This window comes from Enoplosus armatus, chromosome 8, assembly GCF_043641665.1.
Source record: "Enoplosus armatus isolate fEnoArm2 chromosome 8, fEnoArm2.hap1, whole genome shotgun sequence".
NCBI classification, from domain to species: domain Eukaryota; kingdom Metazoa; phylum Chordata; class Actinopteri; order Centrarchiformes; family Enoplosidae; genus Enoplosus; species Enoplosus armatus.
In genome coordinates this window covers 5,580,098-5,594,410 of record NC_092187.1, presented here as the reverse complement: position 1 = coordinate 5,594,410, position 14,313 = coordinate 5,580,098, and the positions used below count along the sequence as shown (strand labels likewise).

The following is a 14,313-nucleotide window of genomic DNA, read 5'->3' as shown; positions in this document are numbered from 1 at the left end:
TTGGTTTCATTGGCTGAAATAGCCGGCGATCGCCCCCCCCCCCCCCACACACACACCCCCCCAGCTGCTTCTTCTGTGATACTTTGATGCTACAGAGAGATAAAGATGCTTTGTGCGTCAAAACTGAGAATTTAAATGATTTAAGGGGTTAAATATTTAACCCCTTTTATTTTTTAATAAATGAAGATCACTGTCTGGAGGTTATAGTTCACCCACTTTGCCATCAGGTCAACTGTAGTATGAATCATTGGATGTTGTAAATATGTGCTGGACATTTCTCCTCTAATCCAAAACATGCATGCCAAAAAAAGTGAGCGGTGAATCCTAATTTGTGTCTCTGCTGGTATCGTGTTAGATGGAGGAGTGGATGGATAGAGGGAAGAGTGGATAAACAGATGGATGCCATAGATGGGTGGACAGATGTGAGGGACACATTTGCATGGTGTGCAGGGCAGCTCTACCATGTATTTAAATGATAGTTTGACAGCTATCATGCTCAGTGCATCCTGTGGGCTGATAGCTGGCAGGCAGCAGAGGAGGAGGCGTGGGCGGTTCAGCCCCAGGGCCACAACAGCAGCTCGGCAATAACACATGAGAGAAAGCTCCAGGCTCTTCGGCTGTAATCCTTAATCAACAGTCGGGATTAGAAACCAAGTTTCCTCTGAAACCCAGGCTGCAGTGGTGGAGAGGAGGGAGGAGGGGGTGTACGGAGATGAGGATAAGAATGAAATGAATGCGATCAGAAAAAAGAAAAAAAAAAACAGAGAAAGGTAGAATGCAAGAGTTTAAAAATTGTTGGAGGATAATACAGGATAAAAACATCCCTGCATGAGGGATAAAGAGACAGAATTGGTGTTTAGCAGCTGTTCACAGCTACAGATGACCTGATGTTGCACGGTGTGGGTGCAGGCACAATGAGCCTTTTACTCTGACACACAGGCCTCAGTTTGTGGCTCTCTATATTCAAACTTCAGGGGGAAATGAGTACCTCATGTACCAGGCCGAAGATCCACAGATAGTTTGATAATTACATGGGGGATTACAGCACACGTGGGTGACAGGCTACATACAAACCCATTGACAGGTGTATTTTACCCGTGCAAAGTTTACACATGTTCTCAGACCTGCTCAGTCTGTGACGCTGTATGCAAAAAACGAATAACTCGGTAAGATAAGATTTCCCGTCTCTTTGTCTAAACCTACGGAAGATATGGTAGCCAGTATGCTAACGTGGAGTATGATGAGTTTACCATGTTCACCATCGTAGTTTAGCATGTTTAGCATTTTGACTGTACGATGTGCTAGATGAAAAGTTACCTGCCTCATGAGGGGAACATGAATGTCTGTTCAAAGTTTCATGGCAATCCATCCAATAGTTGTTGAGATATTTGCCTTTAACACCAGTGAGTCGTGACTTCACTCAGACTTTAGCTTTTTGATTTGGAATGACATGATAACCTTCCCAAGCCCCAAGATTGAAAATGATGCTATAAATGCTATTGCTCAAGCTGGAGAGAAAGGTGCGTTTAGCAGTGCAGACGAGCCAACAGACGGAAGATGATACCTCAGATTATCACATTCAGATGTTAAGACATTTGCTCCAGAAATGACAAATTATTGTAACTGTGTCACAGGAACAGTACACCCACACACACCTGATCGGTTTGCTTTGAAATGTTATGGAGTTTGTTCGAAAGGGTGAATGCAATTTTTAAAAGGATTAATCATTTCTGTACATTTACTGAGCTAAATGTTAACAATTTAAAATAGCATCGAGTTCAGTGAACACAAAGTTTAGGACTTGTGGAGGAAAGTAACATTTACTCAAGCACAGTTCTTCTACAAATTCAAGATATGGGTACTTTACCTGAGTATTCCCATTTCATGGAACTTCATTCTTCTAACTCCACTATGTATCACAGGCAAATATTGTACTTTTTACTCCACTGCATTTGTCTGACAGCTTTAGTTACTTTTCAGATTACCGTTTTTCATCCCCTTCCTGCCCAGTGAAAACCATGTATCTCCAGGTGTGGTGATTTTAAATGTGAATGTTTGTGATAACCTCCTTCCTAAGCTAAATAAACTGTTTAAACCCCCCTTGGATCAGCTGGTAAATGCATTGTATGAAAAGTTGTCTTTTTAGAGATACGTGGTTCTCACAGGACAGCAACGGTACAAACATATGATGATCTCATAGAATATGATGCATCGCTGTAGATTAAACTACCCAACAGTATTTAAAGTAGTTCAAATGAGCTCAACCGTAAACGTCTACAGCAGTAAAATGCAACATACACATTAATTCAGCAGTAATGTTAATCCAGAAAAAACATATACATATATATATATATATATATATATAATGGGAAAACACACACAGGGACCATTTTACTGCAACATGAGTGCATTCACTTTCAGTAAATTTAGCTGATAATACTTACTGTATACTTAGACTGTATACAAAAGTATTTTTTCAATTTGATTTGAGAAATTATGGAACAACGCTAACATAAATTTTAAAATGTGTAATTCGCTTTTGGTTTTCAAAAGAATGGTATACAAAGCAGTTTTTGAGGGTTACAAGTGTGAATGATTCATTTTCTTTTTCTTGTTTTTCTGGAGGCATATATCTTGCTTCTGCCTGAGCCTGTTCAGCCACTACCTAATACATAATACTTAGTACTGTTGATTTTGTTTATACTGTTTATACTTATTGTATGTGTGATGACTGAATAAAATACTAGTACTAAAATCCTCCTCCTCCTCCTCCTCCTACTACTACTAAGCAAACCATGTCCTGTTCCAACTTTATACTGAACACACAGACATGAGAAGCAAAAAATCAGTTCACTCTGAAATAGCTTCCATCGAAGCGGACTTCCTGTAGCATTAAAGTCGTATCACACACTACTACATGACAAACTTTTGATGATTTCCACTGGTTTCCACATCCCCGATCATCACACCACAACTGTTTTGCACAATGTCTTGAACAAAACAGACATGATGTTCCTTGTGTTTCCGAGAACACTCATCCTTATTCACTGAGGATTATTTACCCTGTGTGTGTAAGAGGTGTATGGTAAATTTGTTATGATCCGAAATATAAGAGCTGAGTCACATACAGTTACAGTTAAGCAACATTCAAGAACGGAAATTTATTTCAGCATCAGAAGTAGTGCATTCATACCACAGTTTCTAAGAGTGTGTGTTATATTATTCTAAAAAACAAAATATCTGTTATGACCACACAGCAACACAGCATTTAGTCTGATGGATAAGCACACTGTAAAAGTCAAAGCTCTATGGCACACTTACAGTGGCACAGTCAATCACATTTGAATTAACAGAGAGATGCGAATGGCAGGGGAGGGCTATTTTGTCCACTGACCGTTGACCAAGTACTGTACCTAATGGACTCTAATGGCATTAAAGAGACATGATAGAAACAGCAGAAATCAATATAACAGCATTAGGACTGCACAGGTTTTCACACACAGAATAATAACAGAATAATAAAAAGTGCACGCTTTTGAAAAAAGAAAAATAACAATCTCATATTTTGAGGAAATATTGGCTGATTCTGCCAGTTGATTAGGGCATCTCCATTAAAAAAAAAGACTTTATATATTTACATAAAATGGACACCTTGCCTCTACCGTGCTGTATCACAACAGTATTATTTATTAGTTATTTAACTCACTCGCCAACTCTGTTTTTATCGCCTCCATCCACCTGACTCACCACAAGCTGTCACAGCTGTGAGTGGAAAGTTAATACTTGCAAAATATGTGCATTCTGAAAATGAAAAAGAGGAAGAGGAACACATTTTTTTCTTTGTTGGTCACACTGTGGGTGGGGGGGCTCTGTGACAGAAATATTCAGGCAGTGACAGCAATGCCAGGAAAGTGAAATAACTATAAATAGGTCAAATCAAACTAGAATAGTGTGGGATGAGTATTGGAGAGGAAGACTAAAGTTTTAGGCATTAGCAGGTGAAACTCAAATGCTGTTTGGCTTTAAGACAAGGAAAACAAAGTTTGAGAAAGGGGGAGTGGCGATGACAGTGCTATTGTAGTTATGCTATAGCACTGCATTGGTAATAGTTGTGGGGTCATATTCAGGGAGGCTGTTTGAGTTGACAAAATGTGTGACTTTCCAAGTCTGATAGTGAAACCAAACCAGCCAAACAGAATGCTACATGCACATTAATGTTCACCATGAAGCCTTAGCTAAGGTAAAGGTTTTAGTAGAGTAACAGCATTTGGAAAGGTTTTATTCAGATGGAGAGAGCGTACAGGCAGTAATGACTCTATGGAAATGGAAATTGTGCTGTTTACCAATCCCAATAATCAGAATGTGGTGTTTACAACACTGGTTGATGCTGACTATTCGAATATCCTGAAACTAAATATAATATTAACGTCCATGTAAAAGCTGTCAGTGAAAAGTTGCTGACGTTCTCAGCCTCTGAAAATGTTCATCCCCAGTGAAAGAAATACTATGGCTGAACTAGAGCGTACCATTGGGACAACGGAAATATAACGTGACAAAACGCAAATGCCTCCAAAAATAACCGCTCTTGAGTGAGAGGCTTGTGTCTACAACGTTTTTAGGAACTACAATAACGGCCTTCTCTTAATTGCCGTTTATTTTAAAGGTTCTCTGCGAAGCATTTCAACATCAATAAATAGTAACAACATTTATTTTGAGATGGCAAGCGAACAAGGCCATCACTGAGAGTCGCCTCTGACATCTGCATTGCATATAAAGTGTGGTATATAACAGTAATACTAAAAATGTCATTTCTATTCTGGTTTACGAGATTGCTTTCTGGCAACAGATAAAGGGCACGGTGTTCTGCTTTTCCGTGGCAGATAAAGGAAGCAGTGAGAAGATAACCAAAAAAGAAAAAACAAAAGAAAACTTCCAAATACTCATCATTGTCCCAACCATGATTGATTTTGTTTACAGATATAATCTTTACTGTTCTGCTCTGATCTGTGTTGTTTGCAGCCACAGCAGGCAGCTGTTTTCAGTAAAAACCAAGTTTATCTGCTACCTGCCCAGCAAAGTTAGCCACTTGCTAAGTCAGTTGCTAAGTTGAGACAGGGTTAGTTTTCTCAGGAGTTGAGAGCAAAACGAGAGTGAACATTGATTTACGTTTGTCAGATGGACACAAACACAACTCCAAATTAATGCTAAGGTTATATAAGGATATGTAAATGTTTTATCATGCTCTTTTAGCTTGGGCTCTTCCTCTCAGTTCTCATTGTGATCTTGGTCTTCCTCTCCTGATGGATGTCTGTGAAGAAAAAAAAGGACATTGTTCCAAACAGCTCCTTTGCAGTGGCCATAAAAAGTGAGATTTTTGTGATGGTTACTTTTGTACACGTATAAATAAAGACTGAACTGAAGGAAGTAGTTAGACGACCAATAGTTGAGACCACATCAGTTGAGCGAAAGACATTTCCAAGACCTGGTCCTTTTGAATGACCTGGTTCAACTACATCCAATAGAGTTTAGATCAGATCAAAAGCCTTAATAATCAAAACGGTTGTGTGATTACAGAGTTGGTCGTGTGAGGATTGAAATACTGTGCATTCACAATATATAACTCCTTATCCATTAAATGTGGGTTTAATTACATTGAACAACAGATTTTCAGCATCCGTACATGGTTGTCAGGAGCTTTCTCAGCCAATTATTACAACTTGGATGTTGACGTGAACACTATTTACAAGTCAGAAACTGATAATTATGATGAACTCCAATATGACATGAAGGCAGCAGAAGTAAAAGCCAGAGGACAGTTAGCTTAACGTAGCATAAAGACTGGAAACAGGTGTAAACAGCTTGCCTGCTTCTGTCCAAAGGTATGTGCAGGACTATTTCTTGGCCTGAGGGAAGTGTCTTCCTGGAGAAACAGTCCAGTACATGACCCCCCATAAAACCAAAACTCCATGTTTTTATACCAATTTGTGAGCTTTAGAGATACTGGAAATGGATTTTGTTACCTTTGGAAGTAGCCAGGCTAGCAGTTTCCCCCTGTTTCCAGTCTCTATGCAAAGCTAAGCTAACAAGCTGCTGGCTGTAGCTTCACTTGTCATCTATCTTCCAATCTAAATCACTGCATGAAAGCAGAAGTTACAATATATTTCCCAAAATGTTGAACTATCCCTTAAATAGCATGTCTGTCCACAGAACCGGAAGTGAAATGAATGTGGACCATGGCGGGAAAAAAATCTTAATCCATAAAGCTTTGGAAATGTGATGTGATTTGAAGACCACACCCAAGAGGGAAAGAAAGACACACAAGGACTAGACCATGTGAACTGTTGCCTACTGTCTATATCCGAGTCTCTGTCGGTTTCTGTCTCCACAGAGGGCCTCTTCCTCTTGCAGCCCTGGTCGCTTTCTTGTCCTGAGACTCTCTCCTCCTCCTCCTGCTCCTCCAAACTGCTTTCTGGCTCAACCGCTGGTGATGATGACTGTGATGAGGCAGAGGAAGCACAACAGAAAGAAACTTTTACTTCAAATTGAAATGAACTTGAAACAGTTGATATTTTTATATGAATAGGGTTATATATCGAACGTGCAAGTGTATGCACACACAGCCTCCACTGTTTGTTGGCTTGAATTACCTTACCTTGCCATTTGAGGATTCTTGTTTCTGCAGAGCAGAATTCAGAGTCTCCAGCACTACCACTGTTACAGAAACATGACATGACAAAGTATTATTCACCTGTGCCGTAAATATATGCATACCAACACAAACAGACACATATGAATATAAGCTCTTTACCTGGACGTAATGATATGGTGAGGACAGGCACCTTCTTCCCGTTGTTTTGGTGTGTCTTTCCGTTCAGCTCCTCTGTCTGCTCCCGCTCTTTGACGACCTGCTGTGACAAGACCATCATACCATGCATCCTGTTTGTCTTCTATTTACCATCACCCCCATGTCTTTTAATTGTTTTGATAAAAGGCCTAAATTTACCTTGTGGTCATGGTCACTGGTAGGCTCTTGTTGTTGTTGTTGTTGTTGTTGTGAGGAGGGGGATGAGGGAGGGGCAACAGGGGAAGGTGAGGATGCTGATGATGATGCAGATGGATTTGTTTTCACATCCTTGTCAGGGCTCTTCTGTACTCTCTCTCCACCATGTAAGGCTAAGGGTGAATCATCTGTTGGCGTTTGGCTGGATTTGGACTTTCCTCGATCCGATAGGTCCAGAGGCCCCTCATAAGTTTCTCTAAGCCCTTCTCCAGAAACCCTCTCAGCCTTGGTTGGTGGGATTTCCTTTTTCTCCTGGTGCTTAGTTTGACTCTCCACATGCTCTGGCAGACTCCTCAGCCTGAACAACACAGTTGGCTCTTTGGCATGGGGCTGAGAGGTGCTCTGCTTGTGCCAGGGAGACCCAAACATCCTTCTGGGACTGGCATGTTGACTAGTTGGGACCATGTTGGGAAGGGGTGGCAGGTTTGGTTGTACCACCAGGCTGGTGCCTGCAGCAGTCGCAGTAAGCCAGTCAGAGGATTCAGATAAGGGCCAGGAGTGAGTAACAGGGCTGCTCTTGATTGGTTGGGGACGGCAGGGGACAGGAGTGTGGAGGACATGTCTGCTGGGGTTCACTTCTTGAGGAGGGATGGAGGATCGCTGGTCCAGTCCTTCAACACTCTGAACTCTGAGTTATGAGAAACAGAGGCCAGACAGATAGGGAGAGGTTAAAAAAGGTTATTAGGCTACAGTGTTGCGCAGTAACACATCGTTACAGTAATGGGATTACTTTTTTCAGTAACGAGTAGTGTAAGGGAACAGAAAAAGAGTAAGTCTTTAGTGTGAGCGATCGAAGCGAAGTGCTGACTTTTGATCGTTCTCCTTTGGCTCCAAAAACTATTATTTCAGATTTGATCACACCCAATCACTTATTACTTACATACTATTCCTATATCCCTGTCTCACCTCCTCTCTCCAACACGTGTTACGCTATATTCTGTCTTCCAGGACGGTGATGCGAGAGGCGACAGAGAATGAAACTTGTATGACTCCTGTGAGAGAGGAGAAGGGCAGAAAAAATGACAACACGTGTAGCTATCCATTATCACAAAAAATGAGAAGATTGATACCACTCTTTAATTTGTGTATGCTAAATATGAAGCTACAGTCAGGAGATGGTCAACTTAGCTTAGCATAAAGACCGGGAACAAGGGAAACAGCTAACCTGGCTCCGTCCAAAGACAGTATTTAACAAAAATGAGATATAATGTGTTAATTGGTGAGCTTTTGAAGTACTGGTAGGCGGATGTTTTTTGGACAGAGCCAGGCCATCTGTTTCTCCCTGTTTCCACTCTTAATGCTAAACTAAGCTATCTGTCTCCTGGCTACAGCTTCATATTTAATGCACAGATATGAGAGTGGTGTCGATCATCTCATCTAACTCTCAGCAAGAAAGTGATGCACATGCACGAGAGAATATGTTAAAAACTGCATGTAAATGTTTATGCATATGAGAGTGATCTGATTTAGAAACTTACAAAGTGGCTTCTGTTCATCCCTCTCAGTTGTCTGTGTTCCGTTTCTGTTTGATCAGACACAGAAAACACGGCCCAATGTAAGAATGAGAGCATGATAATCAACAAACAAACATGGAAAAACGTTCTTCTTCCTCCTCACCTTCACTTCTTTGGTCTGCCTCAGTTTTCACTGCAACATCGCCATCTGCTGGCTGGCTGCTGGTCCTGCCAGTTGCCGTAGTGACGAGGGCCACAGGTCCAGAAGAGGGTGAGAGGTCAGGGGAGCTGTTTGGTTTGACCTCTGTGGTGGTGCTTTTGGAGGAGTGGTCACTGTGACCTCTGCTACACACACACACACACACACACACACACACACACACACACACACAGTGTTATATATAAAGTGTGTATATTTTGGCATGCAAAATTGTTATAAAAATGAAATTCAAACTTTTTTCCACAAAAAATTAAAAGTATATAGCAAAAATGATCATTAAAAAGATGTTTTTGAAGGCTGTAGAAGTTTACTCATCCTAAAACGTTATAATCAAACACAATATACTCACTTGAGTGCTGCTCTTAAATTCCTGATCTCATCTCTAAGTCTCTTGTTCTCCTTTTTCAGGCTGTTCATCTCTCCTGCTACAACACAGACCACATGTCGTCATGATTGGAGAACTTAACAACAAAGTTGTCTTTAAAATGCATCTTCAGTGGAAAGGAAAAACATGGATAGGAGGTTCAAAGAAAGTTGATGGAAGCAAACACCAAACGTCAGATAGGAAAGATAGGAAATGAATTAATAATGTTTTAGTAGGGATGCTGAGAAAGACGGATGGATGACAAATAGATGGATGGTTGAGTCGCTGATTAGAAAGACAGACATAAACAGTATACCCAGTAGAGAGATGTGCTGGAGGCTCTGTATCTGTGAGGCTTCAAATTCCTGCTGTCTTCTCTTGGCTACCTCCTGGGTTACTGTACATCTGTCACACAGCCCCGCCCTCAGCCTACACAAGCAGCCAAAAACCACACAACAACATCAGAAACACATCATCACCCTCTGAAGTTAAACAAGCATTTAACAATCCAATAAAGTCAGACTGTGTAACTTTTGAAAGGAGAAATAATATAGTTTCCTCTTATAAATAAAGAAGTTTAATTTATAAGTAATAAAACGCACTATTGCTCAGTTCAACACACACCTGCCTTACCTGGTCTGGTATGACCAGTAGCTCATGGTGGCTAATGTTAGCCAATGTTAACAAACCTTGGGTAAGTATGGCTGTATAACTAACAGTACTTTGCTTTATGACTCCATATCTTTTCAGCAGGTTTCAGCTTTCAGCATTATCTGATAATGTAAGCCTGAGCTTTCATTTCCAAGTTATCTTATTGGGGAGCATTTTTGTGAACAGAGCATGATGTACACATACACAAAACAAAGAGCAAACAAAATTTGATTGAAAGCTTCATACAGTATGCACAGACGGTGACGTGATTACTTAGTGATGCCAAATGACATTTTCATATTGAGGCCATGACTCCCGTAGTAAACTATATACTGTTTAACTTACACTGTACACACTCTCTCTCTCACACACACACACACACACACACACACACACGTCACACATGCAAATCCAAATGCAAATCAAAAGCAGAATGGACATCAGCACCTGTTTTCCAGCGTCTTGATGTTCTCGGTGAGTAATCTCTGCTGCTCTTTCATCTGCTGGTTTTTGGTGAACAGTTCCTCCATTCGCTTTGTGTCACTGTTAACATGCATGCGCGCGCACACACACACACACACACACACACACAACAAGAATTATTCTACTGTCAAAACATAATGCCAGTCAGATAGCAGTTCAGTCTTTGTGAGATACAGAATAAAACGTCTTCTCTGGAACATTCCTGAAGAACAGGCAGCGTATCAGACACAAATGGGTTCCAATACTACAAAAGATATATTCTATTTCCTTTTAGTTTCAAGGCTGTTGCTACATTTCCATATCAGCTTCCACTATTACTCTCCTCTTTCCAGCGATGGAATAAGTAAAAGTATCAATAACACTATAAAAAACTCCTGCATTCAAAATTTTACTAAAGTGAAAGTACAGAAGTCTTATTAACAAAATGTATCAAAAAAACGAGAAAAAGTCCTCATCATGCAGTATCAGCTTCATCAGCATGTAAGCTGTACTTTAATGTTGTAGTTGGCTGAGGTGGAGCTAATTTAACATACATATATATATATATACACATACATTGTTATTGTATATATTTTTTACTTTTATTTTTCACTTAAATACTGTAAATGTGTATATTTTTATTTTCTATTTCTTATATTTATATCGGGGATCAATAAAGTATTTCTGATTCTGATTCTGATTCTGAACTACTTCATGTACTGATGGTTAATTTACTCTATAATAATGCATCACAATTTATAAACTGGTTATATGTTTTGTATGGAAAATCTAAGTAACTACTTACTATGGCTGCTACTGTAACTAAATGTAGTGTAGTCAAGTAAAGTTGACTCAAAATTGTACTTAAGTACAGTAGAATATTGTGAATATTACACTGCAGCAGAGCTCTTTTAATATGCTTTTATATTTCTTCCATATCAGTCATCTTGGTAATTCTTTTGTTCCCTTCCCATTCACAAGCTACAGTAGTCAAATTTGACCCAGAACACAAATAATAAGTAAACATGGGTGTTGTGAAAGGGATAATGTGAATTTCCTGCTGTTTGCAGCCAAATCTAAAGTCTCAGATGCTGTACTTTCTCATGAGCACTTGAATGCACCAACAAGACCAGGCCTATATGAGGTGGTCAGGGAAGTCAATTTTTTTGTTACGTGATTGGCAGTTGGAGCATTTCAGTATCTGCCTCAAAATCGGGTCATATCTTGACTGACAGGTATGACACAACCTATGTATTACCTGACTGACCACAATTTGTTTACGTGGACCAGGATTGTCCATCTTAATAAGTCAATTAATCAGGTGTTGAGCCAGATTAAGTGGAACAATGTTTTGATGGTGAGGTGGTTTCACTTTCTTCTACAGTATATAATATTGACTCAAAGACTTTCTTGAATTAACTTCCAGTTGTATCAAGAACCCAAAATGATCCCACAGCACTGCCAGTGTTTTTTTTTTCACTAGTTCTAAGTAGAAACGAAACTACGATTTTGTGACTCAGTACCAGTCTGAATGACTTGTTACAACATGAGCTTCCTTACGAGCTAAACATGACATAGACAAACACGTGGCCAGGTGCAGGACATGCCTCCCTGCCTGGTCCACAAAGATTTCAGGCCCGAGCACGGCTCCCACAGTGGCTGAACTTGTGTATCGCTAAACTTGAATATCTTGTCAGCGTTGTCTAAACATGATCATCCAGAGACGTTGGGGAGGTGAAGGACCCACTTACCAGCCTTTCTTGTTGGACAGCTCTTGGATTTTTATCTGCCACCCTGGAAGTCAAAAACACAACACACCTGGTTGTGAGGACTTGTGAAATAATTCCTGGAAGTTCTCTGAGATACTCCTCATATTACAGCTGCATGTTACCAGTGGCTGCTGTTTTCACGAGTTCCACTTACCCTCCACTTCTCGCTCGTGGACCTCCCGCAGTTTAAGGAGTAGGTTGTTGAAGCACTCCATTGCTGTGGCAATCACCTTTGACGTTGAGTCAGACTGAACAACAGAAAGATGCAGAGAGACAGAAAATGTTTTTGTCACTTTTGATGGAAAGAATTAAATTGTATTGAATGCTTTTAAACAGAATTTTACTTTTAGATGTAATCGACTTGACCTGACTTGACCTCACAACCCTTCATACACCCTAAATCCAATGCTTTTACTAAATAATACAACTTCAAACTACTAATGGACTGGAAACATAGGAAATCCTTCAGAGTCGTTAAGGACTTGGGCGTTATAGCCTGAGGTCTGTGTTGTGCATCTGAGGACGTACAAAACCGCACACTTTGCTGGCGCTGCACCTTCACAAAACCGTCCCTGTTACACAAATGTGGTAGCAAAATTTGCTGTTATATATTGAGGATGATTAAAACTAGCTAGCCTGGTCCTGCCAGGTCTAGGACTTAAATCTGCAGTCTGTGTATCAAGTACAAGAAACATAGCTTTTTACAGAGTGCGCGTGTGTACGTGTACACACATATGTGCATCACATTAACCAATTTAAACTGTGCGTCAGTTTGTTGATCGAATGTCTCAATGCAAAGAGGTGAGTCACTCACTCACACACGCGCATACACATGATCACTTCAATGCACAAATACATGCATTGAACATTATTTTGCATCTTGATCAGTGTGGATCAGGCTCCCTCGACATGTCAGGATATGTCAGGCAAGTGGCTGTTCAGATCAACTCAGCAGAGCAAGAAAAGACCTGTCTGCCTGCTCTGCTGTCTCTTGATTATAATTCACACACACACACACACACACACACATTGTATTTCTCTATTACGTCTCTATTGTGTGCAAATATGTAGCCCTGGATGACACACACACCAATAGAGATTTACAGGCTGTGTAGATAACAGCCTGGCAGCATATCTCAGCTTTAGTGTAAGCCGTCCTCAAACACCTCACATCTGCTGGGAGGTTTGTTGTTTGATCGAAACCAGGCTTGAGTTGTGAGAGGAAGTTTTGGTGTTCAGACCTCATTCACTGCTGTCACACAGTATCAGCTGATGCTCCTCTGAACAAACGGAGGAGCCAGAGTCTAAAAAAATGAATAATAAAGCCATTGGAAGATATTGTCCGAGTGGCTTCTCATTGTCAGCTTGTCTGACTAATAATGTGGAGTGACCGTCAGTGTAGAGAGATGCTGGGTAAACTGTCTTGTCACTCATTCATTTTAACTGTGACAGAAACATGTGTATTGAGAGAATACAGCTTTAATGCAAATATAGATAAATGAGGAATGACTGACATTTCAATATTAAAACCTTCAGTCTGTTACACTTGTGTATGAGCTCCACCCCACACACACACACACACACACACACACACACACACACACACACATTATAAATGCATCACTTGTCTCTTATGCCCTCAATATGGCTTCATGCCGTATTGTAAATGTAAGACTGAGTACATTTTATAACAACATTGTGTGAAGAAAGTGCGGCTACTCTCACACAAGCCCACACACACATACACTCTATAATGAGCATGAAAGGCCTGATAAGGCCATGATCGTTTCCTGTATGTCAGCTCAGTCCTTGCCCTGCACATACCTGCACCTACTCTACCCACCTGTCAAGCCAATCTGGCCCTCAGGCAACGACTCAGAGCTTAATCAATGTTAACTCACCTCATACAGCCGAGGACTCCTTCGGCCACTCACTGCCGGGCACCGCTTTTGCTCGCTCAGACTTCAGAGATGGACGCAGTGATACAGAGACAGAGGGAGTGAAAGCGCGATAATAGAAAGAAAGAGAGAAGAATAAGGTGAGGGAGAACGCCCCACACCCTCCTCCTCTCATCTCTCCACCCCAGAAAACCGGTCGGAGCGGTCGTCCCCTTAAGGAACACAAACACTGAAGCCTGGGCAAGTTCTCCCTTGATATTCCTGTTTTGCTGAAATCCCACATAACCGGCTAAACCGGCCCCATAAAGCCCTGTGGGGATAGAGGGACAAAACCAATTGGCAGACAGAAATGTCCAATGCAGAAGCCTGCAATGGTACATTGAAATCAGACATTAGATAGACAGAGTTCAAATGATTTTTATCTGATTAGATTAT

At 40.7% G+C, this 14,313-nt stretch overlaps 1 protein-coding gene across 2 annotated transcripts; it reads right to left on the bottom strand.

Moving 5' to 3' along the window:
* Window positions 1-5,122: 5,122 nt before the first annotated feature.
* On the bottom strand, window positions 5,123-13,993 carry rbbp8l (retinoblastoma binding protein 8-like). Of its 2 annotated transcripts, none has more exons than XM_070910502.1 (14): window positions 13,882-13,993; window positions 12,135-12,228; window positions 11,963-12,005; window positions 10,197-10,292; window positions 9,415-9,527; window positions 9,084-9,159; window positions 8,678-8,859; window positions 8,539-8,582; window positions 7,967-8,052; window positions 7,004-7,688; window positions 6,809-6,908; window positions 6,653-6,711; window positions 6,350-6,494; window positions 5,123-5,308 (listed from the first exon to the last, which is right to left on the bottom strand). In XM_070910502.1, exons 2-14 carry the CDS (start codon window positions 12,193-12,195, stop codon window positions 5,247-5,249), a joined length of 1,752 nt encoding a protein of 583 aa, XP_070766603.1. In that variant the 5' UTR covers window positions 12,196-12,228; window positions 13,882-13,993; the 3' UTR covers window positions 5,123-5,246. The 2 variants fall into 2 exon arrangements, with proteins under 2 accessions (XP_070766603.1, XP_070766604.1); XM_070910503.1 differs by having other exon boundaries at window positions 8,678-8,856.
* Between the last annotated feature and the right edge of the window lie 320 nt (window positions 13,994-14,313).

Excerpts from the sequence above, each read along its gene's own strand:
- rbbp8l (XM_070910502.1), bottom strand. The coding sequence starts at position 12,195 with ATGGAGTGCTTCAACAACCTACTCCTTAAACTGCGGGAGGTCCACGAG. Across the intron at positions 6,909-7,003 it reads CCAGTGACCATGACCACAAG|CAGGTCGTCAAAGAGCGGGA; the intron begins GTAAATTTAGGC and ends GTCTTGTCACAG. Across the intron at positions 6,495-6,652 it reads AAGAATCCTCAAATGGCAAG|TCATCATCACCAGCGGTTGA; the intron begins GTAAGGTAATTC and ends GCCTCATCACAG.